This window comes from Maniola hyperantus, chromosome 9 (genome assembly GCF_902806685.2).
Source record: "Maniola hyperantus chromosome 9, iAphHyp1.2, whole genome shotgun sequence".
NCBI classification, from domain to species: Eukaryota; Metazoa; Arthropoda; class Insecta; order Lepidoptera; family Nymphalidae; genus Maniola; species Maniola hyperantus.
The window spans coordinates 1,890,762-1,910,020 of NC_048544.1; the positions used below are offsets into that span (position 1 = coordinate 1,890,762).

The window sequence follows — 19,259 nt, forward strand, 5'->3', positions numbered from 1 at the left end:
AGTTTTTCGAACTATGTGCCCTGCCCATTGCCACTTCAACTTCTGCACCCGCTGAGCTATGTCGGTATCACTGGTTCTCCTCATTTCTGAACTAGGTTGATACTACTAAAACCAGAGTACAAAAGGAGAAAATAAGTGATAAAAAAACTTACTCAGTTCAGGAATTGAATGCAAGAAGAAGACAGCAACAACAAAAGTTATCGCAACTGTAGATTTCAGCAGCAAGACTTTGTCACGAATTTTGTACTGAAAAAAAGAAAAGATTTAAACTATAGTGAGAGTAATGAAAATGATATTGTTATTTGGTAAGTGCCTCGTCGATTTAATTAGTGCCAGGTTTATGTGGCTACGGACATTGAGGTCCCGGGTTCCAGTTTCAGTTCGGTCCAAAATTATGGTTAGGTTGAGAAATTCATTTGTGCCTCGGAAAGCAAGTAGGCATCTAAAGCTATTGGTCATGCGATTAAATTTTCTCTGAGAGTGTCGGGTGGCTGTTCCATCGGATTTTGAGAATGAGGGAATAGAGAGTGCATTTGATTTGCGCAAATGCTAGTGCTCTATTGCCTGGTGAGGCTGGTCGGAAGTAGTGGGATGAAGAAGTCTGGGGACTGGGTATGGTAGCGCTCTTTAAGGAAAGCCTATGGTGCAACAGTGGAAGTTCAAAGGCTGATGATGATGATGATAATATCTCCTGCTTAGCTGGATTGTGTTGACATTAACTGCCATGGAATTCGGTCAAGATTATCAGGTATAATGCCCGCAAAACAAGTATTTCAATCTGAACACTGGCGTATGACTGTACGTTGTCTTAGCGGGACTTGTGAATTTATTCCTCGTATGACCTGCCCAAACCGCCATATATTGCAACTTTAGTCTTGGTCTATTTTGCTATCACTATAACTCACTTTTTCTTTCAACTGTCCCAAAGTAGTCTGAAAGGTCTCCTTGGGACAGACTCTCTTGCTGCTCTCCTTGACCATGGTCGCCAGTTGCGCGGTCAGTTTTTTGATCTTCCTCTCAAGTCTCTCTCTCACCACTTGCTGGTCTCTGCTCAGGTGCGGCAGAGACTCTATCGCTCGACGCCATATCGAGATTTGATGGCGGAGATCTGACAAACAAAATGTACTTACTTATAGTTTGATTTACACCTAATGCCCTTTTAAATGGATGTGAATTAAGAGCTCGACTGGATAAACTTTGTAAACAGAGTATGAATAGAACGCTTCTATCTTCTAGCAGAGTGAACTAAAGTGAGGAAACTCTTAGTTTGATCCTCAATCAACGTCTGTCATAATATATTAGGCTAGGGTTACGTGTTGTTTCATAGCCTAACTACCCATACCCATAATTATTATAATTGGAGGGTAAAACTGCCTATGCTATAAAATAGAGAGTATCTCGTTACCTACCTTGTATGTCCCTGGGAACGTTGAGTCTCAGCTTGTTGGTGTCTCTGTAAATGAATCTGAGCTGGAAGTACGTCTGTACGCACACCAGGAGGATGCCTAGGCTCATGTGCATCGTGAAGTTTGTGAAATTGATGCCCTGAAAGTGTGGAATTTAGAACTAGTTAATACAGGGGCCGCAGGGAGCCGCTGGATCCAGGCGGCGCAAGACCGTGGCGTGTGGAAGTCCCTACAAGAGACCTATGTCCAGCAGTGGACGTCTATTGGTTCATGATGATGATGATGATGAATACAGGGGTCTTACTACCACCGTTTAAAGTACAGTACGCGGCCGAAAGTTATGTGTACATCGGCCTTTAGAATTTCGGCTTTGTAGAGCGTTGTCTCTGTCACTCATACCTATATGACGTTTTGTCGGTCTCAACGACAGAGACAGTGCTTTACAAATTTGCTATCTCCTTCTAAAGGTCGATGTACATTACTTTCAGCCGTGTACTGTATTATAATGGTTCAATTGACATTTTCATACAAGACTTGTGTGAAATTGTCCAAACAATAATAAAATTCTAGTAGGACCTCAGTATAGTAGGTAGCTGAAGATAAAGAGTTAATAAAGCTTGGGTATAGGTAAATCCACATTTAAACAAAAACCTATCTATTCAATCGTTAAAAAAAGACATCTAAAATGAACTTCCAAAAAATAGGAGAACTATTCACGGAAATTAAATCCTTAATCCAAAATCTTTTTTAGATCTACAAAATCATTGAAGAAACAAATCAGTTCATCTACAGCAGATTCTGCTTCCTGCATTGGATGCTCCTTTTCTCGTAAGTTGTTCTCTACACATTATCTTTATCTATATTTTCGTTTACACTGTTAAAAAGAATCTAAACAGAATGATAGCCATTTGTAAAGACTACATTTTTACAGCGTTTGAGATTCTGGTGCCAGGGTTCATAGTCAACGGACACGAATTTTTTATTAATGCTATCTGCATCGTCCGAGAAATTTATCCATTCGTTAGGTGACCCAAAAGCTGGCGCTTAGTTAGCCCAACGACTAAGCCTGGTAATCCAAAGGCATTTTGTTTATTACGCAGGCTATTTTTTTAGTACTTTGTTTTGGTATTACTTAGTTGTTATAAAACACTTACAGATTGCACAACAGCCTTGTTAGAAGCAATAATGACGTTCGGTGGATCCCCCACGGGCGTGGCGGTGCCGCCTATGTTGCTGAACAGCACCATCGACATCAGTATAGGCACTGGGTCCATGTCCATCACTTCGCACAGTCTGAAAAGAAAAATAGGTAAAAGGTGTTCCGTACTGGAACAGGATACTTAAAGATGGAGATAGTAGTTCATTGGGTTTGTGTTTCGAGCGCCCGTAGCGCAGATTTAAAGCCAGCCAATGCGTCACTCTAATTGGCTATTCAGTACTGCGGTATGCAACCACCACGATAATACTCGCTCTTGATCCACTGCACTGATAGATAATCACGCGCTCCAGTGAAAAACAATTAATTAGCCCACATAGCTACAATCAACGGGAAAGGTAAGTGCTCGATATAGCATTTTCTATTCAACAAAAGGTATGTGCCCTGCCCATTTCAACTTCGTATCCAGTTGAACTACAGTTCTACTAGTTGGTTAGTCTGGTACTCTGGTACTCTCCTACGACGCATACTCACCGAATCGTAACTGGTGTCATCAATAACACAGTGGTGACGTTGTCCAGAAACGTGGAAAGGAATGCTGTAATTGCGCAGAGTAATGTTATTAGCGGCCAGAGCTTGCCCTTTGTGACCTGAAATAAAATTTTTTACTTATGCAAGATAATACATAATTAAATTATATAATACAAAAAACTTTAATAAGTAGATACCTATACTTGATTCAAGTCTTCCTAGTCAAAGACCAAATTAGTGAAATTCAGTTTTGGCTTTGGACAAAAAGCATTCTTATGATGTAGGTACGATAAATTTCGCTAGGCAGAAGCCGAAGTTTCGACGTTGGACAGAAAGAAGTCCCGGAATAATTGTCGCTTTTGAGTGCGGTTTGAATACAAAAATATGAACAAGAAATATATGAATTAAAGCAGAAGGCAGTTAAAAATAAAGTAGGTAAATATCATCAGAACCACAAGACGGAGCGGTCTAACATTGCCATTATCATTCTCATAGTTCAATAGAAAGCTCAAAGCTGGAACCTGTGTTCATTTAAACCCGATTTAAATACCTACTCTCAGTTTTGTCAGGAGATATCTTTAGGTATACCTCGGGAAAAATTCTGGCATAATAATTGTAAACGGACAGCCCACACGGTAGCAGCAAGTCTCTGGACTCTTCAAACCCCTTTATTATGAGACAGAGACGATTTCGATTTGTATCTGATAACATTCTTCGCGTCGGCGGACGACTTTCATATTCCAACTTGGATTATTCACATAAAAATCCGGCTCGAACGACCAAAAAATATGGTAAAATCCAAAATTGAACTATGGGGAACGGTAGAGCTACCATATTGGTAGCGGGTGAATTTAGAAGCTACTAGAAGTAGTTATTTAAGGGGGCTCAGGACAGTGCTTTCTTCATACAAACGTAGGAGGGTAATTACTACATTACTTGATACTGTAAAAAACAAACTAAGTATTATATCGATTAATCTCGTCATTATCTAGGTTTATTGATATATGAAACATTGAAAAAATATTGATTTTAAAGTTACGAGGCTCAAAAGATCCCGATTTTAACACTAAATTTACGACAACTTTGGGCGTAAATAAATAAGATTAGGGGTATGAAAATGTTAAAGCAATTTAACATTAGAAATAGTTTATTTATTCATTAATTGAAATAACCATACTTTGCAAACATAAACTTAGTAGTTTTTGCTCAAAAATACTTGTCCTAAACCCTTGATTTCGGTGAAAATCATCGTGCCTCTCACCTTTCTCATACAATGTCAAGTGAAAAGCTGACAGGTCGGGCGTACTGCGTCACCTTAAGGTAAAGTACTGACCTCAAAAGTAAATACAGCTAGAAAATCAAACATCCCAGTTTCCGCCATGATAGCCACGAGGATCATCATGCTGAACAGCAGCAGCAGCGTCTCCATGTCCAGCCAGGAGATAAGCTCCGGCAGGGAAGGTCTCTGGCCGATCAGAGACAGGACTGCGAGTGACGTTGTGGATATTAGTACCGCTGCCATGGTTCGGTTGATGATCTGGACAAAGACATCACGTGCTGTATATAAGTTATGTTATGTACTAGCTTATGCTCGCGACTTCGTCCGCGTGGACTACACAAATTTCAAACCCTTAGGGGTTGAATTTTCAAAAATCCTTTCTTAGTGGATGCCTGCGTCATAATAGCTATAAGCTGTGCGTTGATGATTAGTCAGTAAGGCAGTCAGTCAGTCAGTCAGTAACTTTTCCTTTTATATATTTAGATATAAGTATGTGTATATTACGAAACTATGGTGCAATCAATGCAATTATTTATTGCAATTATTGTTATTGAGTAGTCGAATAAATCCATAAATTATCATTGATCTTTATGTAGATACTTACTAGGAACAGTACGCGGCAGAAAGTAACGTACATCGGCCTTATTAATGACATTTCGGCTTTGTAGAGCGTTGTCTTTGTCACTCATACCTATACCTACCTAGTCTAGGTAGGTACCTAGGTACCTACCTAGACCGAAATAAATGGAAGGATTAAAATAATAATGTTCAGCCGAATTCCTTCGGTGGTGTTCCCAATAGATTACAACATGGGGTTATTCAAGGGGCGGACCAACAAATTCCTGAAAGGGCAGCAACGCATTGGTGGTTCCTCAATCCTCTGGTACTGCAAATGTTCATAGGCATTACGCGGCGGTAATCACTTAACATCAGTACCCGTAGTATAAGATTTTACGTCTCACCAAACGTTGCTAGAATTCGAGAATCGAAACAAAACAAACATCAAAGTAAAATTTACCTATCTTGAATTGAAGTCAAAAATTCAATGCCACTGATTTTAATTTCGCAACGTTTCCGCTTGGAGCGCTGGCTGTAAATGTGTAGACAAACTTGAGCTTTAAAACAAGACGTTTAAGATCCAGTTTACTATAACGTGGAAGTGTTTCGACTCTCGAATTCTGGCAACGTTTGGTGAGACGTAAAATCTTATACAACGGGTACAGGTACTCATTTGATTTCAGATTTCATCGTGAGGTTATCCTGATCGTGGGGTATTCCTGAAAAATCAGCAACTTATCACTTCTAAGGTTCACTTTTAAGCGTATAGATATCGGGAGAGTTTTTATACTTACCTCAAAAATAATCAGCACATACAATCCACATAGTAAAATGCAGGAATATAAAACACCACTGCTGGCATCTAGCGGATTAATCGTGTACTTCATCGAAACCGGTGTGGTCTGATTGGCTGTCGTGCGCATACGTAACGCGTATACGCCGCTCTGATTGGTCAGATTTGAATGTAGAGCCAAGATGGACGACCGGGACTCCCCCTCGCTGAAGTCGAGGTCTTCTTCTTGCAATAGTATAGGCCAGGTTTTCGATATCTGAAATTTTAGGCAGATTTGAAGCACCTAGCTTAGATGTCTAAAAACCGGTTAGGTGCGAGTTGGACTCTCACGCGAAGGGTTCCGTACCATCGTAAAAAATAAGACTTTTTAATATTTTTAATGATGTAACCACAAATCCTCCGAGTGGTCCACTTCCACAAAGTACAGTCACAGCATTATGTCATATGGTATATTATTATGGGGTAATGCTGCTGATATTAATTCTATTTTTGTGCTGCAGAAAAGGGCTGTTCGAGCCATATACAGTATGGGGCCACGAGAGACGACGATGAGAACTAAATTTAGGGAAGTTAAAATTATGACAGTGCATAATCAATATATTTTTGAAAATTTACTGTACGTACATAAAAACATAAATAAATTAAAAAAAAAAAGTGACTGTCATAATATAAATACTAGAAATAAAAATAAACTTGTAATTCCCGCCTCTAGGCTCAGTAAAGTTAGCAATTCATTTGCTCGTAATTCCATACGTTTCTATAATAAGCTTCCAGAAGACATATTGGAGATGTCTCTCAACAAGTTCAAAGTATTCATAAAACGTAAACTAATTGAAAAATCCTATTACAATGTAAAGGATTATTTAAATGATAAGCAAGCTTGGGAATGAGTTGCTTAACGACTTTGTGATAGTTCTAATAAGTTTCAATAATTTTGTAAAGTGGTGATAATAAAAAGAATACCCGGCTGAGTTTGTTGTGGGCTCTTCTCAGATCTGGGCGCGTTTGGAACCCTCGTAGCTTTAGTTTTAAGTTTGCGTTATAATTATCACCACTATATTATCTTACAAATCTAACACTATACCAGACAATCAATAAGAGTAATTTATTACCTACCTATTTTGAATAAATCATTTGACTTTGACTACGTTGACCTCTAGCGTCAGTCAGATGTTTTATTTGCAATATATCGCGAACTTATACAAAACTAGATGATGCGACTTCATCCGCGTGAATTTAGCTTTTTAGAAATCCTGTGGGAACTCTTCAATTTTTCGGGATGAAAAGTAGCCTATGTCCTTCCCCGGGATGTAAGCTATCTCTGTACCAAATTTCGTCAAAATCGGTTGAACGGTTGAGCCGTGAAAAGCAAGCAGACAGACAGACAGACAGACACACTTTTGCATTTATAACATTAGTATGGATGTAGGATTTCTTTTCATTTTTTTCGCGTTTGTTTTTGTAGTATCATAATATCAGTAATCATCAGTACCTACTATCAACTGTCTTTGTTTTTGCTAGCGTTCTGGTTACACCTTGCATTACCTTAGTTGTGCTGAAAAGTCACTTTGACTTACCTATTTGTTTACAAAATATGATTATGAATATTGTAATAATTCACGGTTTTCAGATTTTCCCCGAATGTCTGCTATAAGACCTAGCTATCTACCAAATTTCATGATTCTAGGTCAACGGGAAGTACCCTGTAGGTTTCTTGACAGACCGACAGACAGATAGACAGAAAACAAAGTGATCCTATAAGGGTTCCGTTTTTCCTTTTGAGGTACGGAACCCTAAAAATGGTAAAAAGTAAAAACAGTAAATGTTTATGTTGCACAACTTGATAAAAGATAATATAGAGATAATATTTGGTTTTAATTTAAAAGTCTTACAAGATAATGTCAATTTTAGAATAACATTTGGAGAGGTATTTACCAACGACTCTATTCTTATGTAAGGATACTTAAAATAGGTAGGTACGTGACACCAAGTGACACGCATTTGACAAACCGTCGCTGTAACAAGAAAGTCAAAATGGCCACCACGTTGGTAGGTACGAACATTAAAAAAATTAAAAAGTCATAACTTTGTACTGCGTTTGTTATTTTGTTTGTTTATTTGTTCTGATGAACAAAACTGGACTGGGAAAAATGGTCATCCCTTTTGATTCTTTGGTCTATTGGTCTTTGGTCCACTAACTGTGAAAAGCTGTTGTCATTGTCACCTTTTCCAACTAGGTAGTCCGATTTGCGGTTGGATGGCGGAGCGATTTGCAAAAGGTCCAATTCAGGTCCATCCCGCGTTTTTTAAACAAATAATAACATTTTTTGTAAGCGAATATACCAATTAAGTATAAGGCATTCAATTAATTAGTTTTCTGACATAAATGTACCTATCTATGATTAAACGTGTAAGATAATATTCCTTTATAAACTTTAAGAGGCGCGACTTAGCCTGTACCTAAGTATTAAATAATTTAAGTTTAACATACGTTATATATGTTTTGTAAAATGTTTATTGATAATAAAGAATTTAAAAAATAATTAAAATAATTCAGGTCCATTATAGTCCAAAATTCAGAAAATTCATGATTCGCGACTTCATTCACTTGGATTTCGGTTCACTTGACATATTATCATCCAATACGGTATTTGACAACTAGTCAAAACTTTTATCAAATGTCAAAACGAACTTGATATGAACAAAATGATCTTGATAATAATATTATGGTCGAAATAAAGGATTTTTATATTTTATTTATTTTATTTTATTTAAAACTCGCACTTAGAATGCGATATTCTATCAAATACTGGAATGTGACGTCACATCATAATGACGTAGGTACCTACTTTTTTAGTTTAATCGATAATTATTGGATACACTTAAACTAACAGAGGACGTGGATTTTACATATTTTGGAAGACCATCTATTTAATAATCACTGAGAAATAATTTATTATTGATGTAGTCAAATACCCAATTCTATTCCAAAGTAAGAACTTGTAAAATGTCACTGACTGGTAAGCATCTCCTGGCTGGGCAGAGCTGGTAAGTTAATTAACTTAATTTAACAATAAGTTAGGTTAAGAATTTATTAGTCGGGTGATGACTAACAAGTCAGGCCTAGTCCTAGTCCTTAATTGTTATTATTTGTTCTTTATCTGTATTATTAATATTTTTCTGTGTTCCTTATAGGTATAATTTATTCGAATAAAAATCTTTCTATTTGTAACACAAACAGAGGCGGATTTGCAGTCTTGGCCGCCCTAGGCCATGTAGTAAGTAGGTGCCAGCCGCCCCTTTCTCAGCACTCATCATAATTATAGACTTATTGCCAACTTTTATCATAACACCAGTGAATTTTTTATCACTATTGGCCTGGCCGCCTCTAATATCTGGCCGCCCTAGGCCAGGAGCTACTGGGCCTTAGGGCAAATCCGCCACTGAACACAAACCTCTTTATCACTTTCAGCAGGTTCTACAATAGGTCCCTGCACATCTACCGCCCATCTCTCAAGCCAGACTTCCATCCGCCTTGCATCTTCGCGTTCTGATTTGTTCGTCCTCTCTTCCGCTTGCTCCGTGTAAAATGGTCCCGATAATTTTACTAGCATGGACAGCTGACTGTCTGATATGTTTAGTACGTAGTCTGCAAAAACATTCAATTCCTTATTTTATTTTATTAGATGACGCTCGCGATTCTATAGGTTTACAAAAAACCCCGTGGGAACTCTTTGATTTTCCGGGATTACAAATAGCATATTATTGTCCATTCCCGGGATGTAAGCTGTAACCTATATCAAACATCTAAATCGGTTAAAGGGATGAAAACGTGGTTTTTAATAAACTTGTCGACTCTTCTCAGGAAAGTCTGTTTGCTGACTTAGTGTCGCTACACCCGCAGGCACACTTAATATTTTGCTTTTATTATGTTATTTTTCACTGCGTTTGATAAATAAATGTTTACTATTCTAAGAATAAAATAGAATACTATATTATTCATAAGGTTATTGTAATAAAATACGAATATAAATAATAAACACAAGTTGGGTAGTGACACTATGTTAGTTAACAGACTTTAGTAGGTATCAGCTTTCTAAACCAGATACCTCTTAGACTACCAGACTTAACCTAGCATAAAGAGACAATAGTTGGCCTACATGATATTAAAGACTATAGCTTATCCTCGCGACTTCGTCCGCATGGACTACACAAATTTCAAACCCCTATTTCACCCCCTTAGGGGTTGAATTTTCAAAAATCCTTTCTTAGCGGAGGCCTACGTCATAATAGCTATCTGCATGCCAAATTTCAGCCCGATTCGTCCAGTAGTTTGAGCTGTGCGTTGATAGATCAGTCAGCCAGTCACCTTTTGCTTTTAATATTTAGATAAGTAGGTGCCTACATAGTATTTGAATTTATAATATTTTATTTGGTAAGCATCGAACTTTTAAACCCCATAGATTTCCCACTTATAAGTTGTAAGCCCATAACATTTCACTATCGTTATGTAAACATTACATACAGGTACGCAATTGGTACGCTAGTTGCAACACTATAAGCAGGTCGTTCACCGAAGACCTTGTAATCGCTAGCTTGTTTAGTCTAGCGATCCTAGCGTTCCTAACCTATGCATATATGCCTAGCTACCTAGTACCTACCTATGGTGATCACTATACCCATATTATAAATGCGAAAGCGTGTTTGTTTGTTGGTTTGTCCTTCAATCACGACGCAACGGAGCAACCGATTGCCGTGATTTTTTGCATGTGTATAGTTAAAGACCTGCAGAGTGACATAGGCTATTAGACTATAAAATATAGACACCGCGTGGAATTAGGTTTTTTTAAATATCCCGGGGAACTTTTTGATTTTCCGGGATAAAAAGTACCTAGCCATATCACTCGGTCTTTAACTATACCCATGCAAAAAATCACGGCAATCCGTTGCTCGCTCCGATGCGACGTGATTGAAGGACAAACCAACTAACCAACAAACCAAGAAACAAACACACTTTCTCATTTAAAATATGGGTACTGATTGACTCCTTTACCCGTTGAGCCTCAATAGCTCAACGGGTAAAGGAGTGGACTGAAAACCGAAAGGTCGACGGTTCAAACCCCGCCCGTTGCACTATTGTCGTACCTACTCCTAGCACAAGCTTGACGCTTAGTTGGAGAGGAAAGGGGAATATTAGTCATTTAACATGGCTAATATTCTTTTTAAAAAAAACTTACTCTTAGTTTCTCCAGGGTGAACCGAAGAGTACCGCACGATCTCCTCCCGTTCGTTGTACATCATGAATACCAGCGTGAAGAAGATCCAGCATGCCAGCAGTAAGGCCATCTTCACGTAATACCTCGCGGCTGCCATCTGGCGGGAGAAAAGTTGATACTAAATAATGTACTCTTGAGACCGGTGTTAGATATAGTGCGACAAGGCTGTCTTGGCGCGTGGCGAGAATCGGAACTAACGTTGCCGTCAAGTGTCCCCTTTGTGCTTGTTTGAATAGTCAGCCTTTGTTCTGCAACAGCGCCCCCCTGTCAATGTCATTCATGAGCCGTGTTGCAAGTTAAGATCGCCGTCAGTCCCCTTATAGGGATGATGACTACTAGTCAAATCAGCGACTCTTTATCAAACGTCAAAACGCTCGCTTAGTAGGTAATGGAGCTTATATGAAATACATCTCAGAATAAGGACTGTTAGAAGTAGCCCTATTGTGACACTTACTGTTAGAGCGCGATAGCTAAATGCATTTAAGCTGTTGTTAGAACGTGACAAAATGATTATGTTTTGTCCTTATCACCGTGGCCACTTTTTTTTGTTTGTCAAAATGTATTTTGTGCGTGAGTATTTGACAAACAACGTGAAGTGTAGAAGCCAAGGAATGACATTTCACAAGTAAGAAAATCTGCTTGAGCGAGAGGGACTGAGGGGGCCACGCTAGTTGAAAATCTGGACATATCTGTGAAATACATACATAGGTGTGACATCATACACGTTTGCCATGCCTAATTTGATGTACTTTTTTAGTTTTTTTTTTAGTGAAAATATTACAATAAATACATAGTTATTACAATAAAAACTTAAATTCATATTGAAGTTAGCCCTTGACTGCAATCTCACCTGATGGTAAGTGACGATGGTCTAAGAGGGCTAACTTGGAAGGGGTATGTCAGTTTTTAATAAACCCATACCTTTCACGAGCCGTTTCAGTGAAACGGTACCTATTTTAATAACTAAAAATTGAAATGGTACAAAAATATAAGGAAAAGAGATCTCACCTTAGTTTGCCTTTTCGGTGAGAAGTCATTATCTGATCTGCAAAAAGAATTTAAAAATTAAATTTTGTTTTATAAAAAATCCACAACTTATAGGTAGACGTAGGTAGGTACCAGTTTTAATCAGAACACTGGCAAAAACTCCGCGTTATAGCGTTATACGTTATAGCGTACAGAGATCGCTTGCATCCTGGAGATGAACATAGACGACTTTTTATCCCGGAAAATTAAAATTCTCACTAAATCCACTCGGATGTAACTATAGGCATCTTCTAGATATAGTACACGACAGGTCGAGATGGCAATCGGGGTGGGGACGCCCCGAACATCCACATAGACCCCTGTGCTAGCGCTTTGCGGGATAGCGCGGGTGACGTGCGGGTGTGCCCCCGCCTCATACCCCTATTGCCATCTCGACCTGTCGCGTACTATACAACATACCCACACCTACACAGCAACGCACAAGACTGCAAATACTTTTTTATACATGGCATAATCTTGTACCTATACCTATCATATATTTGAAAAGAGCAACCGCCGAGTTTCTTGCTGGTTCTTCTCGGTAGGAAAGTCATTCCGAACTAGTGGTAGATGCATCCGACTATCCGAAAGTACTTGTAAAAGTTTATTTGAATAAAAAGTTTTTTATTTTATTTTATTTATTTATTTATTTATTTACCCTCCATCCTTGCCCGAGCTATGTATCTCCACTCCGTCCAGCCTTCCATCAACGTTAGGTAGTTCTTCCACCCTATTGTTGTTGAGATGTGGCGCAGACTTCACCAGGGGCAGTCGCTTCTTCGATTCCGGCGTCACACCGTTCTTCAGTTTTAATGGTATACCCTCTTGTTTGCTTGCTGAAAAGTAATTAAACTATCATCATTATTTTTTTAATACTTTATTGCACACAACAACAACACATATAAACATAGTAAAAACATACAAGGATCCTAATCTAATAGCCGTAGCATAGGCGGCCTTATCGCTAAAGCGATATCTTCCAGGAAACCATTGACGAAAGGAATCACGAAAGCATCATCATCCCATCCCATCGCCGACTCAATACTGAGCACGAGTATCTTCTCAGAATGGGAAGGCCATAATCCACCACGCTGCCCAAGTGTGGATTGGTAAACTTTACACATCCTTAAGAATATTATAGAGAACTTTCAGACATGCAGGTTTCCTTACGATGTTTTCCTTCATCGTTAAAAGTGACATTTAATTGCTTCAAACGCACATAGCTCCGAAAAGTTAGAGGTGCATGACCGGGATCGAACCCCCGATCTCCCGAATAAGAGGCGGATGACTTAAACACTAGGATAGCAACTAGGCTTTAGCAACACGGTTTAACAATTGCAATCGATTAATACGAGTTGAGCTATCGAGTAGAGCCTCGATAGCTCAACGGTTAAAGGAGCGGACTGAAAACCAAAAGGTCGTCGGTTCAAATACCACCCGTTGCACTATTGTCGTACCTACTCCTAGCACAAGCTTTACGCTTAAATGGTGGGGAAAGGGGAATATTAGTCAGCAATTGGCTAATATTCTTAAAAAAACATCCCTCATCATTAATACTTATGCATGAAAAGATTTTGTAAAATGAGCTGGCGCTGCGTCTGACAAAAATACTTTAGGTTCTAACAATAACAACCACAAAGGGAAATACCCTGATAATTTCGATTCTTATTTTAAAATGATTCACTCGACCGACCACAAAAATCATAATTATAAAAACTATATTATTATTACAGTCGCTCTTGTATCCAATGAATTCTTTCGTGATCTGAATTAATTTTCTACTAGTTTTTTAGTCAGTTGCAAACACAAAGAAAATAATGTGCAATTAAATAAATAAATAAAATATATATTCGTTATTCAGCCAGAATTACACTAACCAATTTTAACATAACCTGACAGAAACGAAAGATACCCCGAAGAGGTTTTCAAAGAATCGAGAAAAAAAAACGCAAAAAAATATGTTAAGTAATATACGGTTCTTTGAAAACTAGACACCTTTAATTAAATTAAATATGTAAAATTAGTTGGTCCCTGGATGAATAAAATTAAGCTAAGCTATAGCCGGTATAGGGCACCCGAATTTGACGGAGTCAAAAGTAGAGTCAGACAATCAGCAAGCTTTTGCCGGTAGATTTCCTGTTCTCCATTACATATTTTTAATAGTCAAGTCACACTGAAGTGAAGTATATCTGTTATAACAGATTAAAACATAAAACAGGCATTTAAATAATAATGGAGATAATTGAAAATGAGGCAACCGATTGTCTTCAGTGCTAAATAAGTTTTTAAGCTACGATTTAATAACTTTGTACTTATTACATCGTATTTAATAATCAGGCTGACTTGACAACCGTGCCGGCGAGCCGTTAAAGGTGTCGTTTCCTGTCATTATAGTAGGTAGGTACTTAGTGTGATCATTTATACAAATGCACCTAGGTATAAAATTAATGTAGGTAGGTATAGTACGCGACAGGGCGAGATGGTAGTCGGGAAGGGAACGTCCCGCTCAGCCCCCGCGCTAACCCCTGGCGGGCGAGCGCGGGTGACGTGCGGGAGTGCTGGGCGTCCCCCCGCCTCATACCCCGATGGCCATTTATAATTTTAAAATCGGTAACATCTAGTAATTCATCATCATGATCAACCCATCGCCGGCTCACTATACAGAGCACGGGTCTCCTCTCAGAGGGAAGGGTTTTGGCCATACTCTACCACGTTGGCCATGTGCGGATTGGTAGACTTCACACACCTTTGAGAACATTATGGAGAACTCTTAGGAATGTAGGTTTCCTCACGATGTTTTCCTTCGCCGTTAAAGTGATATTTAATTACTTAAAACGCACAAAACTCCAAAAAATCAGAGGTGCGTGCCCGAAATCGACCCCCTACCCCCGATTAGAAAGCAGACGTCCTAACCACTAGGCTATCACAGCTTTTTTTAGTAATAACGAGTGACGAAACACCTCCATTTATGTGTTTTATTTCTATTATATTTATCTACATAATATACAACCTCGCAACGCCGATTATGGGAAATAACCATCAAACACAGTTTATGGTTTCAAACCATAATAATATCTACTGATAGTATAGACTTTACCCACATAATATGTAGGTATAATAGCTAAATAATATGCTATTGTTAAAGTACACAATATATCATTGTGATTTTGTCATACGAATGTGTTAATTGAATTGACACTTATGGGAAACTAGCTGATGCCCACGACTTTGTACGCGTGGATTTAGATTTTTAAAAACCCCGTGGGAACTCTTTGATTTCCCGGGATGAAAAGTAACCTAAACTCTCTAGGTCTTTGACTATACCCATGCAAAAAATCAGGTAGATCCGTTGCTCTGTTGCGACGTGATTGAAGGACAAACCAACAAACCAACAAACAAACACACTTTCACATTTATAATAAGGGTACTGACTAATTCATGCCCACGACTTCGCGTGGATTTAGGTTTTTAAAATCCCGTATCAAAATCAAAGAGTTCCCCTTTGATTTTGTGGGATAAAAAGTAGCCTATGTCCGTCTCTTTATCCATACAAAAAAATCACGCCGATCCGTTGCTCCGTTGCTGCGTGATTAAAGGACAAACCAACAAACAAACACACTTTCGCATTTATAATATGGGTTGTGATAGGTAGTGAGGTGGGTAGTGATGTTTGGTTTTCTTCAAGGTTTTTTTTAACATGTTTTTCGAGGTTTTGCGAAATATTGGTTTAGGTACTTTACCATTATATACCTACCTATCTACTAAGTATAACTTAGGTAGATACTGTTTTTTTTGTAAATTAGTATTTTTGTGAATATTTTTTATTACTTTATTATTTAGTTTATTCGTGTAACGTAGAATGAGGATATTATGTTATGCTTTTAAGATATGTTTATATATGACCGTTAAAGTTTTTAGCAACAAGGTAGGTAGGTAATTATGGACAGGGAAACTTGTTTAGAACTAAAATAAATAAATAAATAATTCCGTAACCGGTAAATAAGTCGCGCGTATCATCTAGTATTTTATAATATTATAGCTTTCAGCTTTTATAAAATGACGAAGGTTTGGCCCTCCAGGGCTCTTAGTCCATAGCTGTTTAGCAGCCAGTTTGCAAACACTTTTGTTTTTTGGTTTTGACTCCGTTCCAAGCAGATGTGTGGGAGACGGGAGACGCTATTTTTAAACCGGTCGGAGCCGGTTTGCACTGGCTGAGCAACGCGTGTGGTTTTTATAATAATTAGATAAGTATAAATATTAGGTATGATTTTCCACGGCATTGTACCGCTGGTAAACAAAATTCTAATTTAAAACGCATTGTTTAGGCGGCGCCAGACGTTTGCAAATTTATTTAGATCTGTCGAACTTTATTAGATAACAATATCCAAAAAAAACTGTTTTTTTCGCTGCGCAAAATGCACTTACGCATCCCGCACAAAAGCGGCTATGTGGGACTCACTAGTACTGGCACAGGCTACCCACTAAAATACCCAGCGGCACAGTCAGCGTCAGGTAAAAGGCGTGTCAGGATACCGGGTATTTGGATACGACTGAGAGCTCCCGACGCTGAACCAGCACAGGTTTACACCAATTTCCTAAGGCGGGAGAAGGTGAACATAATGTTACCTTCTTTTCCCCTGTCAGAACAGGTGATCTAAGTCTGAGTGATTAAGACTTCAGCCGGGGATTCTTCAGGGGATCCGGATCCTCTCCGGAGTTCGATCCCAGGCTCGCATCTCTAACTTTTCTGCGCTGCTAAATACTATAAATGATAAGAAAGCTCAGAATACAAAACCAACTGTATTCTGAGGGATTAAGCTTAACAGTGTAGTAGTAGTAAAGTTTAAGTGATTGTGTAAAGTGATGATAGTAAAAAGAGAATACTCGGCTGAGTTTGTTGTGAGCTCTTCTCAGACCATTAGATTTGTAAGATGATAAAGTGGTGATAATTAACAACGTAAACTCAAAACTAAACGCGCCGACTATCAATAAGAGTAACTATGTTACCTATTTTAAATAAATCATTTGACTTTTTTTCTTTTGATCAGTGTTGGGGACAATACGCAGAGAAACTTTCTGATTTTATAAAATAACGAATGTCTGGCACGCGCTAGCTCATGAGGTTATTTTATCATAAGGCAAGGTTTATTTTGATTTAAGTCTTAAGTAAGATTTAAGTAAATTATGATACTTACCTAAAGTCATAAGTCTCATGATACATAGGCTCAAGGCTCGATTACGTATTGCGGTCAAATTGTTATTGTAATTAATTTTCGTTGGCACGACACATTTTAGACACTAGGTACCTATATTTTGTTTGAATTAGATTTTAAGGAATGTTTTTTTGTAAATATTTGTGTTTGTGTTTATAGTGTGTTGGATCAACCAATAAAATGATTTCTATTCTATTCTATTCTATTCTAAATATTAACTTGTCTGTTTACATACAACATTGAATATATTTATCGCGAGACTGTAGAAATACAAATTAGCCGAATTTCTGAGTTGCTACCGAAAATAATGTCCGAAACTTTGTCGCTATCTGTGGCCTTGATAGCCTAGCGGTTAGGTCTGTGTTTTAATCGGAGGTCGGGGGTTCGATCCCGGGCACGCACCTCTAACTTTTCGGAGTTATGTACGTTTTAAGTAATTAAATATCACTTGCTTTAACGGTGAAGGGAAACATCGTGAGGAAACCTGCATGCTTGAGAGTTCTCCATAATGTTCTCAAAGGAGTGTGAAGTCTACCAATCCGCAAAAGGCCAGCGTGGCCAAACGGCCAAACCCTTCTCACTCTGAGAGGAGACCCGAATCTGTAGTGAGCCGGCGCCGGCGATAGGTTGATCGTGATGATGATGGGCTTGATAAGAATACTCAGAGTAGGTACTCAGCCGGCGATGGAGAGAGCTATCTATGCTCGGAGTTTTTCTACGTGATCAAATGAGAAATGGAGACATGTGGCCCTACCGCGGTTGTTTGACAGCTACAATGTCACGATCGCAATCATCTCTGATTGGTTAATGCTCGCTCACTATTGGCCACAATGCATTGTTGCTCATTGTTGCAACAAGAATCGCACAAATTCAGCCAATCAGAACAATTGAGATTGTAATAATGATTGATGCAGGTTTTAGACAATCGCCCCACTATGGGACGAAACCGACAATATCGTCTCAAAAATGCATTTTGTATAACTATGATTACAATAGTTTTTTTTTAAGATATCATTAATAGAAGACTATAAGCACTTGTTAATGTAAAAATTATATACAAATATCCATTATTTACATTCAAAACTTGAACTTGAAGTGGTGAGTCGAATTTATGTAATTTTCGTAATGTAGCGAACCAAGATTTACGATGTCGATTCTGGGCTGGTTTTAAAATAAAGGTATATGTGTTGTATATGGTTGAAGAGGTAATTCATCCTGCTTTAAAAAAAATTAAAACGAAAATTCTAAAATTCTTGTACAGTGAGTTACAAAATATTTTTATAGAACTTAAAAAATATCTCTATTTGAAACTTTAAATTGACTTTTGACAGTTACCTACGTTTCCCTATGTGGAGATATTTATGTCATTGAATTCAATATTTTCCCCATTATATAAGGCAAGAAAAAAATCTTGCCCGAATTTGCCCCCTTTCAAATAAAACACATTTATGCATCGAGTGGTAAAAATGATGAATTTTGAAAAAAATCAATATCTTACTTCTTTTTGAGTTTTATTAGAGTTTTCAGTTCAAATATATTTTACTGGATTATTTCAAGCCTTTCTCATTTTAATCCAAGTAAAAATATTATCAAATTCCTGAATATTTGCTTTTTGATGAAATTTTATGTTGGTTGATAAATAATGTTATTAGTGCTGACCAGGTTCATTATTATGGATTTAATTATAATAGTTACAATGAAAAAATGATTTTTGGGTGCAAAACTGTTATCAGTTCGCTTGTAGGGGCTAATTTACTAAAATTCCTTGAGTTTCGGGTCATACCTACTGTACAAAATACCATCAATTTACACCTCATCGATTTGTTTACGAATTATCATTGCATTTTAGAAATTAGAGGAGTTGACAAAGATTTAATAAAGGCTCTATGTAATTCTACAGGCCTTGGCATTATGTAGGCCTGCCGATCCAAAAAAGTTTGGCGAATATACAAAACTGCTCAGTTATTATTATGTGGATAAAACATAGCTCTTCAGTTAACAAAATTTTAATAAGTAGCTAG

General features: G+C 38.0%; 1 protein-coding gene across 5 annotated transcripts in view; it reads right to left on the reverse strand.

The window, feature by feature from the left end:
- Positions 1-19,259, reverse strand: part of LOC117985511 (P protein-like) — a 57,687-nt gene that overhangs the window by 29,522 nt on the left and 8,906 nt on the right. For all 5 annotated transcript variants that reach the window (XM_069500995.1, XM_034972250.2, XM_069500993.1 and 2 more), the window contains exons 3-13: positions 12,684-12,861; positions 12,008-12,044; positions 10,961-11,096; positions 9,179-9,372; positions 5,725-5,979; positions 4,427-4,630; positions 3,097-3,212; positions 2,561-2,699; positions 1,410-1,545; positions 906-1,108; positions 153-246 (exon numbers count right to left, since the gene is read on the reverse strand). In XM_069500995.1, coding sequence (XP_069357096.1) covers positions 153-246; positions 906-1,108; positions 1,410-1,545; positions 2,561-2,699; positions 3,097-3,212; positions 4,427-4,630; positions 5,725-5,979; positions 9,179-9,372; positions 10,961-11,096; positions 12,008-12,044; positions 12,684-12,861 — 1,692 coding nt within the window. The remainder of the gene's footprint in view (positions 1-152; positions 247-905; positions 1,109-1,409; positions 1,546-2,560; positions 2,700-3,096; positions 3,213-4,426; positions 4,631-5,724; positions 5,980-9,178; positions 9,373-10,960; positions 11,097-12,007; positions 12,045-12,683; positions 12,862-19,259) is intronic.